This window comes from Ostrea edulis, chromosome 6 (genome assembly GCF_947568905.1).
Source record: "Ostrea edulis chromosome 6, xbOstEdul1.1, whole genome shotgun sequence".
Classification (NCBI taxonomy): domain Eukaryota; kingdom Metazoa; phylum Mollusca; class Bivalvia; order Ostreida; family Ostreidae; genus Ostrea; species Ostrea edulis.
Window position 1 is genome coordinate 36,449,384 of NC_079169.1, and position 20,169 is coordinate 36,469,552.

The 20,169-nt window shown below is 34.6% G+C and overlaps 2 protein-coding genes across 15 annotated transcripts in view; one reads left to right on the forward strand and one right to left on the reverse strand.

The window, feature by feature from the left end:
* Positions 1-11,403, reverse strand: part of LOC125683260 (endoplasmic reticulum-Golgi intermediate compartment protein 2-like) — a 27,449-nt gene extending 16,046 nt beyond the window's left edge. The window contains exons 1-5 of one of the 8 annotated variants that reach the window (XM_048924223.2): positions 11,361-11,382; positions 9,186-9,232; positions 8,633-8,790; positions 5,989-6,097; positions 312-358 (exon numbers count right to left, since the gene is read on the reverse strand). In XM_048924223.2, coding sequence (XP_048780180.1) covers positions 312-358; positions 5,989-6,097; positions 8,633-8,747 — 271 coding nt within the window. In that variant the 5' untranslated portion in view covers positions 8,748-8,790; positions 9,186-9,232; positions 11,361-11,382. Of the gene's footprint in view, positions 1-311; positions 359-5,988; positions 6,098-8,632; positions 8,791-9,185; positions 9,237-11,134; positions 11,259-11,312 lie in introns of those variants that run through there. The other 7 variants (XM_048924222.2, XM_048924220.2, XM_056139518.1 and 4 more) reach the window with 7 other exon arrangements.
* Positions 11,195-20,169, forward strand: part of LOC125683259 (transmembrane protein 117-like) — a 25,877-nt gene continuing 16,902 nt past the window's right edge. Inside the window, exons 1-4 of one of the 7 annotated variants that reach the window (XM_048924216.2) lie at positions 11,328-11,490; positions 13,425-13,462; positions 16,922-17,029; positions 17,458-17,584. In XM_048924216.2, coding sequence (XP_048780173.2) covers positions 17,506-17,584 — 79 coding nt within the window. In that variant the 5' untranslated portion in view covers positions 11,328-11,490; positions 13,425-13,462; positions 16,922-17,029; positions 17,458-17,505. Of the gene's footprint in view, positions 11,491-13,424; positions 13,463-16,921; positions 17,030-17,457; positions 17,585-20,169 lie in introns of all 7 variants that reach the window. The other 6 variants (XM_048924215.2, XM_048924217.2, XM_048924219.2 and 3 more) reach the window with 6 other exon arrangements.

Sequence of the window (20,169 nt, forward strand, 5' to 3'; positions counted from 1 at the left end):
TTGCCTGCAGGGTTCCCCTCTAGGTATAATACAAATTGATATTGTCTGCTGGGCTCCCCTCTAGGTATAATACAAACTGATATTGCCTGCTGAGTTCCCCTCTAAGTATAATACAAATTGATATGGGATATTCATTGAGATCACTCCTTTGGACAGATATAGAACCTACTGGGCTTCTCTAGAGTTTATCAGTTCTCCTCTGCCTGACGGTCAGTTGCTCCTCTGCCTGACGGTCAGTTGCTCCTCTGCCTGACGGTCAGTAACTTGTATGAAAACTTTATTCTTTTATTTATATTCGATTTGCTACATACCATTACACTTCATTGCGACTGTCATGTCTATGTTGAGTTTCAATTTTCTGAAATTATGAAGTAAAATAATTAATTAAGCACATAATCCTATTTCAATGAAACACATTAACATGTACATAGCATGCTTGACAAATTTTAAAAAGACAAGCAAATAAGTAAATTTTATGTTCCCTGTTTAAATATTCTGCTTTTTAAAAAGGGGAACCAATTAATCAAATAATCTTCTAGCAAAGATTATATTTCCGTCCTAAATCACAGTATTAAATGCAACATTCACAGATCAGGCTTTACCTTACATGAGCAACACAATTTGACCTTTAACCTAAAAAGTATTAAGGTCATCTTTTGTGATAGCGAGACTCTACAATGTACGTGTGAAGTGTTTGAACAGTCACAAATTTAACTTTTAGGTGACACATTTTACTTAAAGAATACTTGAAAATTATGTGATAGATATAATAAACTTAGATAGAATTCCATTTCTTTTGAAAACTTCATAAAGAATAACATACCACACACAACTCTTTAAAACGAGCTTCTGTGATAATGTATAACCTTATTGTTTTTGTGAAACCTTTTAAACACATTTGACAATAGATTTTGATCATTAAAAGTGAACTAGATGTGTCAGCACGACATGAATGCCCCCACCTGCAGTAAAGTTAAATATAGGAAATCCATCAAAGTATAGCATTGAATGTGGTATTCAGAATGTATGTTACATACATTTAGTACAATGAAGAATTCAACAACAATCCTTTATATGTTTTAACAGCCATAAAATAAATTTATTAATTTTTCTATGTTAAAGGGGCACAACTCCATCAAAATCAACGAACAGGAACAAAACTCAAACTCGATCTGTAACTCAACAATATACATCTGCATACAGAAAATCAGTTCAATATCTCAAGGGTTTAGAAAAAAAGTCTGGAAAACTGGTCACAACAGTAATTTTTCTAAGTTAAAGGGGCACAACTCCATCAAAAATCAAAGAACAGGAACAAAACTCAAACTCGATCTGTAACTTATCAATATACATCTGCATACAGAAAATCATTATATCTCATGGTGTATAAAAAAAAAATCCGGACAACTGGGTGTTGCAGGACAAAGGTAAAACTATAGGCCCCGACCACTGTATGGCAGGGGCATAAGAACAAAATTCGGAGGGAAATCGTGAATCAGTCCCTTTAACATGGGACATACTGACCTAGATATTATCGAAATCATCTCTTAGTCATACAGACTCGTCACATGATTGGAAGTTTTATTATGCTAAAGCTCAAATAAAATTTGAAATAATATCAGAAGACCATTTCTTTTACCATATGTGACCCTGCAACCTTGATCTTTAACTTAAATATATAACAGTCACTCTTCAGTCATGAAAATGCTTTTTGTGAATGTGAAGTGTCATTGCCAAATTTTAAACAATACTTGAAGTAAAATCTAAACAAGAGGCCCATGGGCCACATCGCTCACCTGAGTCACCTTGGTCCATATCAGAAGATTTTCCATATCTATTTGCATGTAAAACCGTAGTCCCTATTATGGCCCCAAACCTACCCCTGGAGGCCATGGTTTTTGCAAACTTGAATCTACACTATGTCAGAAAGCTTTCATGTAAATGTGAACTTCTTTGGTCCAATGGTTCTTGAGAAGAAGATTTTTAAAGATTTTTCCTATATATTTGTATGTAAAACTTTGATCCCCTATTGTGGCCCCATCCGACCCCCGGGGGTCATGATTTTAACAATTTATAATCTGCACTATATCAGGAAGCTTTCATATAAATCTCAGCTTTTCTGGCTTAGTGGTTCTTGAGAGGAAGATTTTTAAAGATTTTTCCTATATATTTGTATGTAAAACTTTGATCCCCTATTGTGGCCCCATCCGACCCCCGGGGGCCATGATATCAACAATTTAGAATCTGCATTATATAAGGAAGCTTTCATATAAATCTCAGCTTTTCTGGCTTAGTGGTTCTTGAGAAGAATATTTTTAAAGATTGTCCCTATATATTTGTATGTAAAACTTTGATCCCCTATTGTGGCCCCATCCGACCCCCGGGGGCCATGATTTTTACAATTTAGAATCTGCATTATATAAGGAAGCTTTCATATAAATCTCAGCTTTTCTGACTCAGTGGTTCTTGAGAAGAAGATTTTTAAAGATTTTTCCTATATATTTGTATGTAAACCTTTGATCCACCCCTTGGGGCCCCATCCGACCCCTGGGGGCCATGATTTTAACAATTTATAATCTGCACTATATCAGGAAGCTTTCATATAAATATCAGCTTTTCTGGCTTAGTGGTTCTTGAGAAGAAGATTTTTAAAGATTTTTCCTACATATTTGTATGTAAAACTTTGATCCCCTATTGTGGCCCCATCCTACCCCCGGGGGCCATGATATCAACAATTTAGAATCTGCATTATATAAGGAAGCTTTCATATAAATCTCAGCTTTTCTGGCTTAGTGGTTCTTGAGAAGAAGATTTTTAAAGATTGTCCCTATATATTTGTATGTAAAACTTTGATCCCCTATTGTGGCCCCATCCGACCCCCGGGGGCCATGATATCAACAATTTAGAATCTGCATTAAATAAGGAAGCTTTCATATAAATCTCAGCTTTTCTGGCTTAGTGGTTCTTGAGAAGAATATTTTTAAAGATTGTCCCTATATATTTGTATGTAAAACTTTGATCCCCTATTGTGGCCCCATCCGACCCCCGGGGGCCATGATTTTAACAATTTAGAATCTGCATTATATAAGGAAGCTTTCATATAAATCTCAGCTTTTCTGACTCAGTGGTTCTTGAGAAGAAGATTTTTAAAGATTTTTCCTATATATTTGTATGTAAACCTTTGATCCACCCCTTGGGGCCCCATCCGACCCCTGGGGGCCATGATTTTAACAATTTATAATCTGCACTATATCAGGAAGCTTTCATATAAATATCAGCTTTTCTGGCTTAGTGGTTCTTGAGAGGAAGATTTTTAAAGATTTTTCCTATATATTTGTATGTAAAACTTTGATCCCCTATTGTGGCCCCATCCTACCCCCGGGGGCCATGATATCAACAATTTAGAATCTGCATTATATAAGGAAGCTTTCATATAAATCTCAGCTTTTCTGGCTTAGTGGTTCTTGAGAAGAATATTTTTAAAGATTGTCCCTATATATTTGTATGTAAAACTTTGATCCCCTATTGTGGCCCCATCCGACCCCCGGGGGCCATGATTTTTACAATTTAGAATCTGCATTATATAAGGAAGCTTTCATATAAATCTCAGCTTTTCTGACTCAGTGGTTCTTGAGAAGAAGATTTTTAAAGATTTTTCTATATATTTGTATGTAAAACTTTGATCCCCCCTTGTGGCCCCATCCAACCCCTGGGGGCCATGATTTGAACAAACTTGAATCTGCATTATGTCAGGAAGCTTTCATGTAAATCTCAGCTTTTCTGGCTTAGTGGTTCTTGAGAAGAATATTTTTAAAGTTTGTCCCTATATATTTGTGTGCAAAACTTTGATCCACCCCTTGGGGCCCCATCCTATCCCCGGGGGCCATGATTTGAACAAACTTGAATCTGCACTATGTCAGGAAGTTTTCATGTAAAAATCAGCTTTTCTGACTCAGTGGTTCTTGAGAAGAAGATTTTTAAAGATTTTTCCTATGTATTTGTATGAAAAACTTTGATCCCCTATTGTGGCCCCATCCAACCCCAGGGGCCCATGATTTGAACAAACTTGAATCTGCATTATGTCAGGAAGCTTTCATGTAAATCTCAGCTTTTCTGGCTTAGTGGTTCTTGAGAAGAATATTTTTAAAGTTTGTCCCTATATATTTGTGTGTAAAACTTTGATCCACCCCTTGGGGCCCCATCTTATCCCCGGGGGCCATGATTTGAACAAACTTGAATCTGCACTATATCAGAAAGTTTTCATGTAAAAATCAGCTTTTCTGGCTTAGTGGTTCTTGAGAAGAAGATTTTTAAAGATTTTTCCTATATATTTGTATGTAAAACTTTGATCCCCTATTGTGGCCCCATCCAACCCCAGGGGCCCATGATTTGAACAAACTTGAATCTGCATTATGTCAGGAAGCTTTCATGTAAATCTCAGCTTTTCTGGCTTAGTGGTTCTTGAGAAGAATATTTTTAAAGTTTGTCCCTATATATTTGTGTGTAAAACTTTGATCCACCCCTTGGGGCCCCATCTTATCCCCGGGGGCCATGATTTGAACAAACTTGAATCTGCACTATATCAGAAAGTTTTCATGTAAAAATCAGCTTTTCTGGCTTAGTGGTTCTTGAGAAGAAGATTTTTAAAGATTTTTCCTATATATTTGTATGTAAAACTTTGATCCTCTATTGTGGCCCCATCCAACCCCAGGGGCCCATGATTTGAACAAACTTGAATCTGCATTATGTCAGGAAGCTTTCATGTAAATCTCAGCTTTTCTGGCTTAGTGGTTCTTGAGAAGAATATTTTTAAAGTTTTTCCCTATATATTTGTATGTAAAACTTTGATCCCCCCTTGTGGCCCCATCCTACCACCGGGGGCCATGATTTGAACAAACTTGAATCTGCAATATGTCAGGAAGCTTTCAGGTAAATTTCAGTTCTTCTGGCCCAGTGGTTCTTGAGAAGAAGATTTTTAAATGACCCCACCCTATTTTTGCATTTTTGTGATTATCTCCCCTTTGAAAGGGACATGGCCCTTCATTTGAACAAACTTGAAAGCCCTTTACCCAAGGATGCTTTTGGCCAAGTTAAGTTGAAATTGGCCCAGTGGTTCTGGAGAAGAAGTCGAAAATGTGAAAAGTTTACGGACAGACGAACAGACAGACAGACGGACAGACAGACAGACGGACGCCGGACAAAATGTGATCAGAATAACTCACTTGAACCTTCGGTTCAGGTGAGCTAAAAACCCTTTTACAATATGTGGCCTTGATCTTTGACCTTCTGACCCCAAAAATATGGTCATATTGAAGCCATTCTCTTCATGTACAGTTTCAATCATGATGCTCATATAGTATTTGAGACTGCATGAAGAAATTGGGGTGCTACAGACAGACTGTGATCAGTTTGCCCTGTTTTTCAATTTTGCTGAATCAGGGAACATAAATCTTACTGATTTTGTTCCTTAGGCCAATTCAACTTAATTGATAGATTATCATCCCCGCCCACCCCTCAAAAATTGGCCCGCCCCGATTTTTTTTATTTTGCGAAACTTGCGATTTCTGGAATATTTCTATGTCCGACTTCGGTATTTACACTTCTTGTTTACATTTCTGGTATAGCAACGTGAAAAGCCATGTGAAGAAAATCTATATGGTTTTCTTACTTTCTCGCGCTCTTACAGGCGTAAATCTTGAAGAAGTTAGGTTTATTTCTGTTTGAAATTAAAGCTTAACCTGGAATTCGTCTGTAAAAATAGCATAGATTGATATCCATCTGGCATTAAATGATGTGCATCTATTGAAAAAAAAATCGTTTGTCTTTAATATTTTTCTGAGAAAATAAAAATAAAAAAATAAAATCCTCCAACCCGCCCCATACTTTTTGCTGACCCTGGATGATAATCTACTAATTAAGTTCAATTGGCCTTATCCTTAACCATGTCAACTAATGTAAAATGTTTCCTCAGCAGAAAAACATTCTTACCCATCTATGCCAGTGTCAACCTCATATTCAAACTTGAGCTCTGTTGTTGAGTAATAAATGATCTCGGATACAACCAGAATACATATACACAGAAACACAGCGATGGAAACTGAAAAAGGAGAACAAATCATCACATGATCATTTCAGAAATCTAGATTCTTATATTTATATTCTTATATTTATAGATGGGATAAAAATTTCATGTGATGAAGAAATAAAATTGTTGGGCATTACAATTGATTTTAAACTTTCTTTCAACACACATATTACCAATATTTGTAAAAAGGCAGCAAGACAATTAAATGTTCTTAAACGAATAGGTAAACATCTTAGCAAATTAGGTAAATTAACCATATATCATTCATTTATTATGTCAAATTTTAGTTATTGCCTGTTGACATGGCACTTCTGCACTGAATAAAACACCCGCAAAATTGAAAAGATTCAGGAAAGAGCTCTGAGGTTTATCTATGGTGACTATAAAAGTACAATGTACTTACGAAAACTTATTAAAACAATCTAAATTGCCTTCACTAAAAACCAGAAGAATGCGAACAATAGCTATAGAAACTTTTAAAATTATCAACAAAATGTCCCCACTTTTTTTACAAGATCTAGTTGTTATAAAAAACCATTCATACAATTTTAGATAATATACAAATACAGCGGAAGTACCAAGACCTAGAACAACCAGGTACGGGATTAAATCTTTCAAATATGAGGCAGCAAAGCTCTGGAACTCTTTGCCAAACGAAGCAAGAAATATTACATCATATAATCTATTCTCAAATTATATTCAAAATTGGTGTGGGGAATTAAATTGTAAATGCAGCTCATGCAGATTCCAGCCTCTCCTGCCTAAATCTTAAAGTTTTGATCTAACTTCTAACTATGCTTCTAAGCTGGCATGTACAAATTTAACTGTATTATTTTTACTCTGCTCTGTCTCTTAGATATGCATATTTATTTAGTCTATGTATATATCCATATTTTTATGTTTGTGTTGCAAACTGTTTTCAGTGCTGTGCATCTTAATATAGCTAGTCCCTGTGTATATATATGCATGACTTGTGATGTCTGCATACATGTATGCGTCCTGTTTTATTTCAAATTTCTGTTTTTATGTCTATGCATGCAATTTATATATCATTAAAGCTTTGTGTTTTTTTATGCTATATAGTCGGTTAAAGAGCTCTTAGCTCATGTTTATTGTTACCTGTATATAGTTCTGACTTTAAATAAAAATTACTTACTTATCAAAAATCAATGTACAGAAAGTCTGATTAAAATACAAGACATTTATTGGCATTCATGCAGAAAGATCGCCATCTTCATCATGCGCATCACAACTAAATTCAGCTTACCAACATTACATGTTTAACAAGAGCTCCACAGGGCGGGGCATATCCCCTCGCAAAGACTGTCTGTAAGATTTTTCTACTAAGTTTCACAATGATTTTGACCTTTTCACAAAAAAATCAATAGGGCTCTTTCTCTCTTGATAAGAACAAGAGCCCCATGAGCCACATCGCTCACCTTGGACTATATTTACAGATTTTCCCTATATATTCGCATTTAAAACTTTGAACCCTATTGTGGCCCCAAACTACCCCCATGGGCCATGCATTTTACAAACTTGAATCTGCACTATCTCAGAAAGCTTTCATGTAAATGTAACCTTCTCTGGCCCAATGGTTCTTGAGAAGAAGATTTTTAATGATTATCTCTATATTTTTGTATGTAACACTTTTATCCCCTATTGTGGCCCCACCCTACCCCTGGGGGCCATGATTTTAACAAACTTGAATCTGCACTGTCATGAAGCTATCATGTAAATGTTAACTTTTTTGGCCCAATGGTTCTTGAGAAAGATTTTTTAAGATTTTCCCTAAATATATGTATGTAAAACTTTTATCCCCTATTGTGGCCCCATCCTACCCCCGGAGTTCATGATTTTAACAAATTTGAATCTGTACTATGTCAGGAAGTTTTCATGTAAAATTCTACGCCGGGAGGGGTGTCATGGTTTTAACAAACTTGAATCTACACAATGTCAGGAAGCTTTCATGTTAATTTCAGCTCTTCTGGTCCAGTGGTTCTTGAAAAGATAATTTTTTAATGACCCTACCCTATTTTTCATTTTTGTGATTATCTACGCTTTGAAGGAAGCATGGCCCTTCATTTGAACAATCTTGAAAGCCCTTCACCCAAGGATGCTTTTTGCCAAATATGGTTGAAATTAGCCCAGTGGTTCTGGAGAAGTCGAAAATGTAAAATGTTTACAGACAGACAGACAGACAACAGATGATCAGAAAAACTGACTTGAAAACTGTACGTGAAGTATCAAATGAATCAAGCAAAAACTGTGGCTTGTAGAGTGTCTACAAGTTTTTTTAAATGAAGTCCTGTATTGACTTTGACCCTAAAATCAGTAGGGTTCTTCCTCTCTTGATAACAAAGTTAAACAGTAAGTATCAATCAATTGACCAAAAACTGTGGCCTACAGAGTGTCTAAAAGCTCGGCATTAAACACACTCACAAATGGTCCCATTACTGTATCCCCTCTCACAAGGGAATAATAGGGTCCAATTACAATGAAGTGAAGAGCTAAGAGTGAATGAGAAATTTATGAATTGCTACTAACTGCCCCCTCCTGATGCTGTTTTTTCCTGACAATCATCCAGTACTTTGGGAAATGCATCAAGCTCTGTCACTACCTTAATGGCCTGCTTCCTATTTGCCACATTTAGTCGTCTCATGTTTGTTTCAAGTTTCAAGTCAGCTTCAAGGTTACCATTACATCTGAAATTATATTGTGACATATTTCAAGGTTAAAAGGAATACCAACCTACTTCAAATTTTTTTTAAAACTGTGCATGTATTAACCCAAATTTGGTTGTTGTGACAATTTATTACTTCATTCAAAATAACCACACTTCACTTGTTTTGCATTAATAATCAGTTTATTTTTTCATGTAAAATATGTGGTTATGATCTGTAACAGATTTTCATGTGATTTCTCAATACATATCATCGTGATGATAGCATGAAAACTATAATTTTAAAATGGGCCCCTGAGTCCTGTTACATTCTTCATTGTGTACATCTAATAATTCACACCAAAATCAGTATTCCAATGAAAAAAAAAAAGGATCTTCAAAGTAAAGATTTTAAAAAATTGTCAATTACGATCTTACTTTTCTTATATAACTGGATGCATGGTTTTCTGTCATCACTGCATAACCTATCTCAAGATAAACAAATCCAACGAATCAGGGTTTGACACTAAGGCACGTCCGACCGACTCAGTCTACTAAATGATAGGTCCGGTCGGGTAAAATGTAGATTTACTAGTCCGACTGGTCGTGTTGAAAATATAAACAAGAAACTTTACTTTAAACTATAACATATTTTATTCTTAACTGAAAAAAGAATAACTGTAGAGTTTGCGAGCCGCATGATGACACAATCTCTATTTTTAGTTCTATAATAAATAAGTCGCGGTCGAAAGTGATGTTTTATGACATATACTCGATGTTCATATGTGTAAAGTTATGTTTTTGACGAATTTATTTTCATTTTAAAAAAACCCAATTTATTTGAATCAAATATAAGAAAGTGTTTATCAAATTAATAAATTACGTCGCAAACAGCCATTTTTCGGTGTTGACATATGTGCGGGAATGTTTCTATATTCAAATACGACTTCTCGTCCTGAAGAAAAGATGTCCCAAGAGAAAAAAAGTAAAAGGTTGGGAAGAAACAAAGCAGGGCTTATGAAATAGAGATTTAAAAATCGGTTGAGGTCAAAATGAGAGAGCATTAAATTGAAAGACAAGACTAAAGCTCTTTTTTTGAGACAATTAAGTACGTTTTCGTTCATGCAAACTTAATGTTTGACATTTGAATTAAGTACATTTAAATATGGAGAAATTATCAGTTTCTGGAAAGTTGGTCGAGGCTAGTGGATTTAAGGTCAGGTCTAGCAAAAATCGTTTGCAGTAGCCCGACTGGTCTAGTGCTCAGAAAAGTAAATGTCAAACCCTGCGAATCATACAACTGACCACAATGAGCAGCGAAATCTTAGGGTTGTGAAACTGTATACGATTGCTTTACCTACAGCACAGAAGGACTTTTTTTTTTTAAAATGTTCACTATTATTTTAGTTGGTATACTTTCTTACACTGTGTGAGTTTGATTGAATATTGCTAGAATTCACAATCTGCAGCTTTCTTGCAAATAAATGGGCCCTTCTATTTTGGGCAACATGGCAATCTATTTTAAAAGGTCCCTGTACAATCTCTAGTATATAATTGGTCGGGAGTTTTATATCTTTCTTTTTGATCACCGGTGGCTTAACCCAGCTATATAGCTCAGTTGGTTGAGCACCTGACTACAGATTCAGGGGGTCCTGGTTAAAATCCTGGTCTGATTTGTTGCTTTTCTCCCTCCCTGTTACACAGCTATATAACCCACTGACAATATAAGATTGTACTGGAGCTGTAACTCAGTTGTTAGCAAAGACAACTATCATGTACATACAATCTGATTAAATTATGTACTAAACTATGTCTGTGGATCAAAGGATCACTATTTAATTCAGATTGATGTATATACATACAAAATGAAAAACCTGTAATATAGGAATTTAAGAAGAAATCTTATAGCTGGAGGAGGAATCGAACCCAGGACCCCTGCATTACTAGTCAGGTGCTCTAATCACTGAGCTAGCCATGTCGATATCCATAGTCCATATAGCCTAACTACTACAAAGCTATAACAGGCTGAACAGTGTTAATATCACCTCGGTGCCTGGTCACTGGCCAGGTGCTCTAATTCATACTAGACCTTTAACATGTACAGTCTGAGACTTGACTGATCAATATCCATGGTCCACTAGTATTCTACTATATTTTTTAACCTTGTAGTAGAGAATGTGTAGGCTATAATAATGTTTTGGACAACCAACTAGGCTATACGGGAATTTATAAAGAGCTTAATTAAGAAGAGTTAACAAATATTCCTGATGGCATCACTGTTTCAACTTGAATTTCCTCGGAAGTATTTAGAATATTACGGCTATCTACGTAAAAATGTCGTTTAATTCTCTCATATAAATATAAAATAAAGTATCTATAGTGCTTACTTTCCTATAGCAATATACTGTCGACTCACAAATTCCTGTAATTAGCAGTGTAACCTAACTAAGAAGAAGAAAATTATCCTACCGTCGACAGCGGAAGTACACGTTACATTTAGTTTCGTATTTTAAACCCACTAAAAGAGAGACCCAACAATTATATTTTATTAATGATTGTAATTACTATTGCTCTTTTATTGGGATAACATGTGAAAATATTTCCAAAGCAAACCAGACTGGGTATCCACCGAATCCACCGGTGCGTGTCTGCCAGGATCGTGTTTTACACAACCCAATCTATTAGCAGCAATGGAATGAAGGCGTGGACCTAATATCATGTTGTCATGTCAAAATCTGAGAAGGTTTGTTCTCTTTGATTGATAAATGTAGAGAGGAAATTCAATGTAGTGGAAATCTTAGACAAAAATAGGGACTTTGGTTACATTAGAATAAGATGCTGCGGTAGGCCCATAAGTTACATATAAGTTAAATATAGGCCTACAGTCTGATCACAGGGGCTCGTCACGAAATTTTTGTCTTAATAAAATTTGACATCGTCTATTCTATATTTACATGTAAATATAGAATAGAGAGGGTCAATTCGTGACGAGCCCCTGTGGTCTGATTGACCAAGGAGGCAATGCAATTCAAGGAACATTTAATATGATTATAAGAGATATACATACAACATATAAGATTGGTCGTTTTCAATAATATATGTATGCACCCTACATTATTATTAAACATTATTCACCCTATATCAAGTTTATATCTAGGCCTATTGCTGAGCAAAATTAATCTGACAGTTCACTATAAATACTTAATGTTACTATGGGAGAGGGTAATATGTGCATGCCAGTCTTTAAATCAGAGTACTCTTCAGCTGCTGGGTGTAAATTCTTGAGACTTGATATCAACCCTATCGTAATAGTAATTACCTGAATCCATCTAGAAATCCGGAAACCAGTAACGTGCAATTAAGTACAATAATGACATGTTTAATTCAGTTGATTAGCCAGATGATCAGTTTTTTATTGAGCATTTTGAGAACCCCTATGGATGAAAAATAACGCTCCCTTCTTTTGAAAACAACTCTCCGTTGAGGATGGAACATTGAAGGATTAGTTATAATACAATTTTGTTTGTCACAATGTAGGATCAAGGATTCTAATACTGTGCACTATACCAGGATATAGGTGATATGTATGATAAATAGTAAATAACAGGAACAATAGATATCTTGCATGTTTGGACTATGTGAATATATATATATATATTTACATTCGTGCCACATTTCCCCCTTAACATTTTTACTGAAACTGAAACTTTTAACGGTAATATCTATATTCATAAACTTTCAACTTTTGAAATAGGTTAATCACTGAATATGAATACATTTGAGTTAATCTATTAATATGTATTTCAAACAAAGTGTAGGAATTTATTCTATGAATGCAATTATAATTATTAGAATATAACTAAATATTAAAGAAATGTCTTTCAGAGTTTTGATTTAAAAGTATATGAGATGATAATATTACCTCTAGGCTATGAATAATTTATGATGAATATGATTTATTTATTCCAAGTTAGGGTCCTCTTGGGCATAATTTTCACACTATGTTTGCAAATTGTGTCTCTTTCAGTGCTAAGACAGTGGATATGAGAATGATCATAAAAATGAATCATGAATTGTCCATTGTTTTATGAAAGCAATTTTAAATGCATGTACTACTCAATAGTTACAAGGATATAACTTTTATTTTTGTGATTTTTAATATTTAATTTAATGACATGTAAGTTTAAGGAATTTGTATTATGTAACATGGATATATTGGTATAATATCATGATATATGTCATTTAGAATTTATTTGTACATATATGTAATTCTTTTACACGTACTACAAAGAAGCATTATCCTACTGATCTATATGATTATCAGTTTTCATTTGTCTATGCTAAGGGTTCATTTATGTACTGTCTTTTTACAATTTATAATCTATAAGAATGAAGATGCATTACATCACAAGATTTTTACCATTCTTTATATAGGCCACAGGAAGCATTATTTTACAAAGATTTTTACCATTCTTTATATAGGCCACAGGAAGCATTAATTTACAAAGGTTTTTACCATTCTTTATATAGGCCACAGGAAGCATTAATTTTCAAAGGTTTTTACCATTCTTTATAAAGGCCACAGGAAGCATTAATTTACAAAGGTTTTTACCATTCTTTAATCTTTATGTAGGCCACAGGAGCATTATGTACAAGTTTTTACCATTCTTTATGTAGGCCACAGAGAGATTTGTGAAGTGTTAGGTAAGATATATGTAAGCATTATTTCAAATATATTATATGAGAGCATGCAGTGACACATATACATGTAGAATAAGCTTGTTTCTTTATAAGGGTTTGGATACTAGATGTAAGATGATACTATTGAATAGCATTATATATCAGACCTCTTGCTGTTGCTTCGTGTTAGAATTTCTGTAGGTATGCAGGGTTGGAAATTACTGCTCATCCGACCACCTAAGATGCAGGTCTATTTCTCAGGAGGGATGACATTTCTTTGATAGCCGGACACCTAGCTAAGATGCAGGTCTATTTCTGAGGAGAGATGACATTTCTTTGATAGCCGGACACCTAGCTATGATGCAGGTCTATTTCTCAGGAGGGATGACATTTCTTTGATAGCCGGACAAGGCTTATTCTAACAGTCAGTGTACAACCACAAATGTCACAAATAAACTATTATAGTCAATTTCAAATGATAAACATCACAAGACTTGCAGATTTTGAACAGTGTCAGCAACATTTTGGTGTAGCCAGCCCTGTGACTGGCTCATGATGACATTGAGTTTCCAACCCTGCAGTATGGTCTGCATATCACATGGTACAATTGTTTATCATACTAACATGTAACACAGGTAGAGTAAGTTTTATTTTCTGCATGTATATATTGTGAAATTATTTGTATAAAATATGTTATTTTAGTATCCTGCATGTTCTTCAGTTCTAATTTGAGAATCTTGAATAGCATTGATTGATTGACAGTTCATAATTATAGTACATGCATTTTGTACGTATTGAAATTCTAATTAGTCTGAATATTTCTTACTTGATTTATCAGAGAGCAATAATTTCACATTATAATTATTTGATTATTGGGAGTACATATGTAACACCAGGGTGCATGTATGTGATTGAGTTTGGTCACAGTGACACACTTACACTTATTATGCCATGTTACAGAGAGATCAGGTATTCTTGTATTAAAATAGATCTAGTAAGATTACATTTAAAACAATAGAAATTTTCTGCTACTTCAGCAACAAAATTATTCCAAAATGCTCTAGGTAGTTTTAGCTTACCTGAGCTAAAGGTTGGGCTTTTTTGATCAACTATCGTCTGTTATATGTTAGTTCATCTGTTTAGCATAAACTTTCATAATTTTAGCTACTTCTCAGGAGCCAGTCTTGGCCAATATTAACCAAACCTATTTGACACGTACAACTTGAAGCATTTTTACAATTTGTTCAAATTTAAAGAAGGACATGCCCCTTCCAAGATGATTAAAACATAGTGAAAATAAAACACTGTAGAATGGGGTAACCATATTTAAAAATTTTCTTCTCTTGAAACACCGAACCAGTAAAATCGTTACTAGCATAAAAGCAAAAGCGGTCTTTTAAGTTTTAAAGATTCATGTTTGTACAAACCATCTCTGGAGCCAAAGTGAGGCTACAGCAGGAGTTCAAAGTTTTATTTAGGTATAAATAAAGCTCTGTTTTAGAATTGGCTTATTTTGATAGTTTCTGATTGTGGCAAGTAAAAATTTTAAGTCAGCTCTTATGTATTACAGAAAGTTGTATGTGTGTACATTATTAAGTTATTGTAGCAAAAAGTGGGTGAAAAATCTTTGGAACAGTCGCTATCAAATCAAGTACCCTTGCATTACGAGTTAATTTATCTAATCATTAAGCTAATCAAGTCTATATACGAGGTACAGTGACATAACATATTACTACTACATTATAAAATGTAAATCTATTTCGGAAATAGATGAAAAATGATTTTAGAAAAAATTGGTAGAAACATCACGAATGAACTGAAGAACCAAAAAATCTTTAACTTGCTCTGTTGAATAAAACTTGTTTATATCGTTGAGATTTAGGTTTTTCTAATGACATATATGACTCCCAGGTCCAGGGTGGGTTTACACTAGGAATATATTGGAAAATCAATAAAAAAAATTAAGAGCCACAGCCTGGCCCAGTACAATGTGTCAAATTAATATTCAAGTATTGTCATTGACAATTTATGTAATGTGATAGTCAAGTTCAGACCATGATAACCCTACCCCCACCCCCACACCCCCCCACACACTTGTCCACAACAGGGCTTTAAAATCTTATATGGGAAGATTCAAAATATTCTTAAAATCAGTTGAACTTTAAATTGGTATCTCGAACAACGATATCTTGAAATCCCAACTACTTGTTCTTTTTAAAAGTATTTTACCCTCAATATCTCGAATCCCCAGATATTTTTCTTGGTCCAATCGAGTTTGAGATAATGAGGTTTAAATTAATTAATTGACTGTATTCTTCTCGTGAACTACAAGATTACAAAACTTCAAATTGATATGCAAGCATTCTCATGTAGTTTAGTGTAAGTGTACTGTAGTCACAGTTAAAAGTGTACTGTAGTCACAGTTAAAAGTGTACTGTAGTCACAGTTAAAAGTTTACTGTAGTCACAGTTAAAAGTGTACTGTAGTCACAGTTAAAAGTTTACTGTAGTCACAGTTAAAAGTTTACTGTAGTCACAGTTAAAAGTTTACTGTATCTTTTCTATTATCATGACATAATGTACGTATTATACTTATTGTTTTCTACATACACTGTATTAATTATTATTATTATTATTATTAATTTTCTAAAGATGTAATGACATATGTATTTATTATTATTATTATTAATTTTCTGTAGATGTAATGACGTCTATTTTATGCCTGCATGATTATAATTGGTTTTGTACTACAGCATATACAAAATTGATGGCAATGTACTATAATGCAGTGTAAAACATTTAGAGGACTATGCATTTAGATAGACCAAGGTGTTCTTCTCAGGTTTAGCATGCTGCCAGTGCTTCCTTTCGTTTCCTCATGACATCCGTATTGTTGAGGAGGAATAACACACCAGAGAAATCTAATGGATGGAAAGTGGAGGATATGTACAATAGTATTTTAAAATTGAAATTTTTTGTAATAACCTTATTTTAAAAATACAGTTTTAGTAGAAGATTAAAGTCCCAGCTAGACTTGAACCAATATAATCTGCAGGTCAGCAGTTGACACGTTAACCAACTGAGACACCCAGTTATAGGCGTTGGTAGTTAGATTTAGTAATTGCTCTAGTCCGAAATATCTGACGTTTTCCTGACTTTTTTTATGATTTTGATATTTACCGTGCCAGGAAAACGTCAGAACCGGCACCATTACGTAAACTGGAAATTCGCCGCCTCCAGCTGGAGGCGGCATGCTCGGGCTCGGGCTGATTTTAAATACTTCCGAGCCGAATTTAATGTTAAACTCATAATTAATCAATAAAACAATATCAAAATCATAAAAAAATCCAGGAAAATGTCAGATATTTCGGATTAGTATTGCTCATATCTATTTTCATAAGGAAGGCGGCCATTATGTTGCTGTGTTATTCCTCCTTAAATTACTTATAACAAACAAAATCAATGTCTTTCAAGTGTGGATTTCAATTTATTTAGCAGGACTTGAAGCTAATTTTTTATTTCACCAGTCCAGACGGACTGATGGGGTATAATTTCAACCAGTCCGCAGAAAAATTTAACAGTCCAACAGTTTTCCAGAAATAAGTTAATGTTATTAAAAAGAAATTTAACTCAATATGCCTTAGACAAGTGGGATCTATATTTACGAATCAGATTCGTCTGATATCTACAGATCGAAGCATGTCAATTCCATAAGTATATTTTCCAAAATTATGCTTTAGAAAATTAACCAGTCCCATCGGACTGACTAAAACAAATGTCAGTCAGTCCGCCAGACTTTTAACCAGTTACAGACTGACGGGCATATGTTAATTTCGAGCCCTGTTTAGTATAAGCCTTTCATATGAAGACAACATAATACAATAGCAATTTTGCAGCTGAACCTTCTCATATTCTTAAATGCTCTACATATTATTTTACATTTGTTGTTGCATAATTTTAACAAATTTAAAGAAGATATCATCAAAGATATCATCAAATCACAAAAAGCGTGTGTGTTTTTTTTTGTTCAGAACCAAGAGCTACCACCAACCAAATCCAAAAGGATTAAGGTGTTGGTGATGGAGGAGGGTGCAGACAAAGAGAGTATCAACAGTGAAGACAATCTAATACAGACTTCTCGGCAGGAAAACCCAACAGGTACATACAGACATACAGTACATACAGACAGACATACATACAGTACATACATACAGTACATACATACAGATAGACATACAGACAAACATACATACAGTACATACAGACATACATACATACAGACAGACAGACATACAGTACATACATACAGATAGACATACAGACAGACAGACAGACAGACATACATACAGTACATACAGACATACATACAGACATACATACAGACATACAGTACATACATACATACAGACATACATACATACAGTACATACAGACAGACATACATACATACAGACAGACATACATACATACAGACATACAGTACATACATACAGTACATACAGACAGACATACATACATACAGACAGACATACATACAGACATACATACAGTACATACAGACATACATACAGACAGACATACATACATACAGATAGACATACATACAGTACATACAGACATACATACAGACAGACAGACATACATACAGTACATACAGACATACAGTACATACAGACAGACATACATACATACAGTACATACAGACAGTACATACAGACAGACATACAGTACATACAGACATACATACATACATACATACAGACATACATACATACAGACATACATACATACATACAGACATACATACATACATACATACAGACAGTACATACAGACAGACATACATACAGTACATACAGACAGACATACATACAGACATGCATACAGACATACATACAGACATACAGACATACATACAGACATACATACATACAGTACATACAGACAGTACATACAGACAGACATACATACATACATACAGACAGTACATACAGACATACATACATACATACAGTACATACAGACATACATACATACAGTACATACAGACAGACATACATACATACATACATACATACATACAGTACATACATACATACATACATACAGTACATACATACATACATACAGACAGTACATACAGACAGACATACAGTACATACAGACAGATAGACATACAGACAAACATACAGTACATACATACATACATACAGTACATACAGACATACATACAGTACATACAGACATACATACAGTACATACAGACAGACAGACATACAGATAGACATACAGACATACATACAGTACATACATACATACATACAGTACATACAGACATACAGTACATACAGACATACATACATACATACATACAGACATACATACATACATACAGTACATACAGACAGTACATACAGACAGACATACATACAGTACATACAGACAGTACATACAGACATACATACATACATACAGTACATACAGACAGACATACATACATACATACAGTACATACAGACAGACATACAGTACATACAGACAGTACATACATACAGTACATACAGACAGTACATACAGACAGACATACAGTACATACATACAGTACATACATACATACAGACAGACATACAGACAGACATACAGTACATACAGACATACATACAGACATACAGTACAAACAGACATACATACATACAGTACATACAGACATACATACATACATACATACATACAGTACATACAGACAGTACATACAGACAGACATACATACATACAGTACATACAGACATACATACAGTACATACAGACAGACAGTCAGTACATACAGACAGACATACATACAGTACATACAGACATACATACATACAGTACATACAGACAGACAGACAGACATACATACAGTACATACAGACATACATACAGTACATACAGACATACATACAGACAGACAGACATACAGTACATACAGACAGACATACAGTACATACAGACAGACAGACATACAGACAGACATACATACAGTACATACAGACAGACATACAGTACAGTACAGACAGACAGACATACAGTACAGACAGACATACATACAGTACATACATACAGACATACAGACATACAGTACAGACAGACATACATACAGTACATACAGACAGACATACAGTACATACAGACAGACATACATACATACATACAGTACATACATACAGTACATACATACAGACATACAGTACATACATACATACATACATACAGTACATACAGACAGACATACAGTACAGACAGACATACAGACAGACATACAGACATACATACAGTACATACATACAGACATACATACAGTACATACAGTACATACAGACAGACATACAGACAGACAGACATACATACAGACAGACATACAGACAGACATACATACAGTACATACAGACAGACATACAGTACAGACAGACAGACATACAGTACAGACAGACAGACAGACATACATACAGTACATACAGACAGACATACATACAGACAGACATACAGACATACAGACAGACAGACATACATACAGTACATACAGACAGACAGACATACAGTACATACAGACAGACATACATGCGGATGGACAGACAGACATACATACAGTACAAACAGACAGACAGACATACATACAGACAGACATACATATGGATGGACAGACAGACAGACATACATACAGACATATGTACAGATGGTTTTATTATACACCCATCAATGTTTCG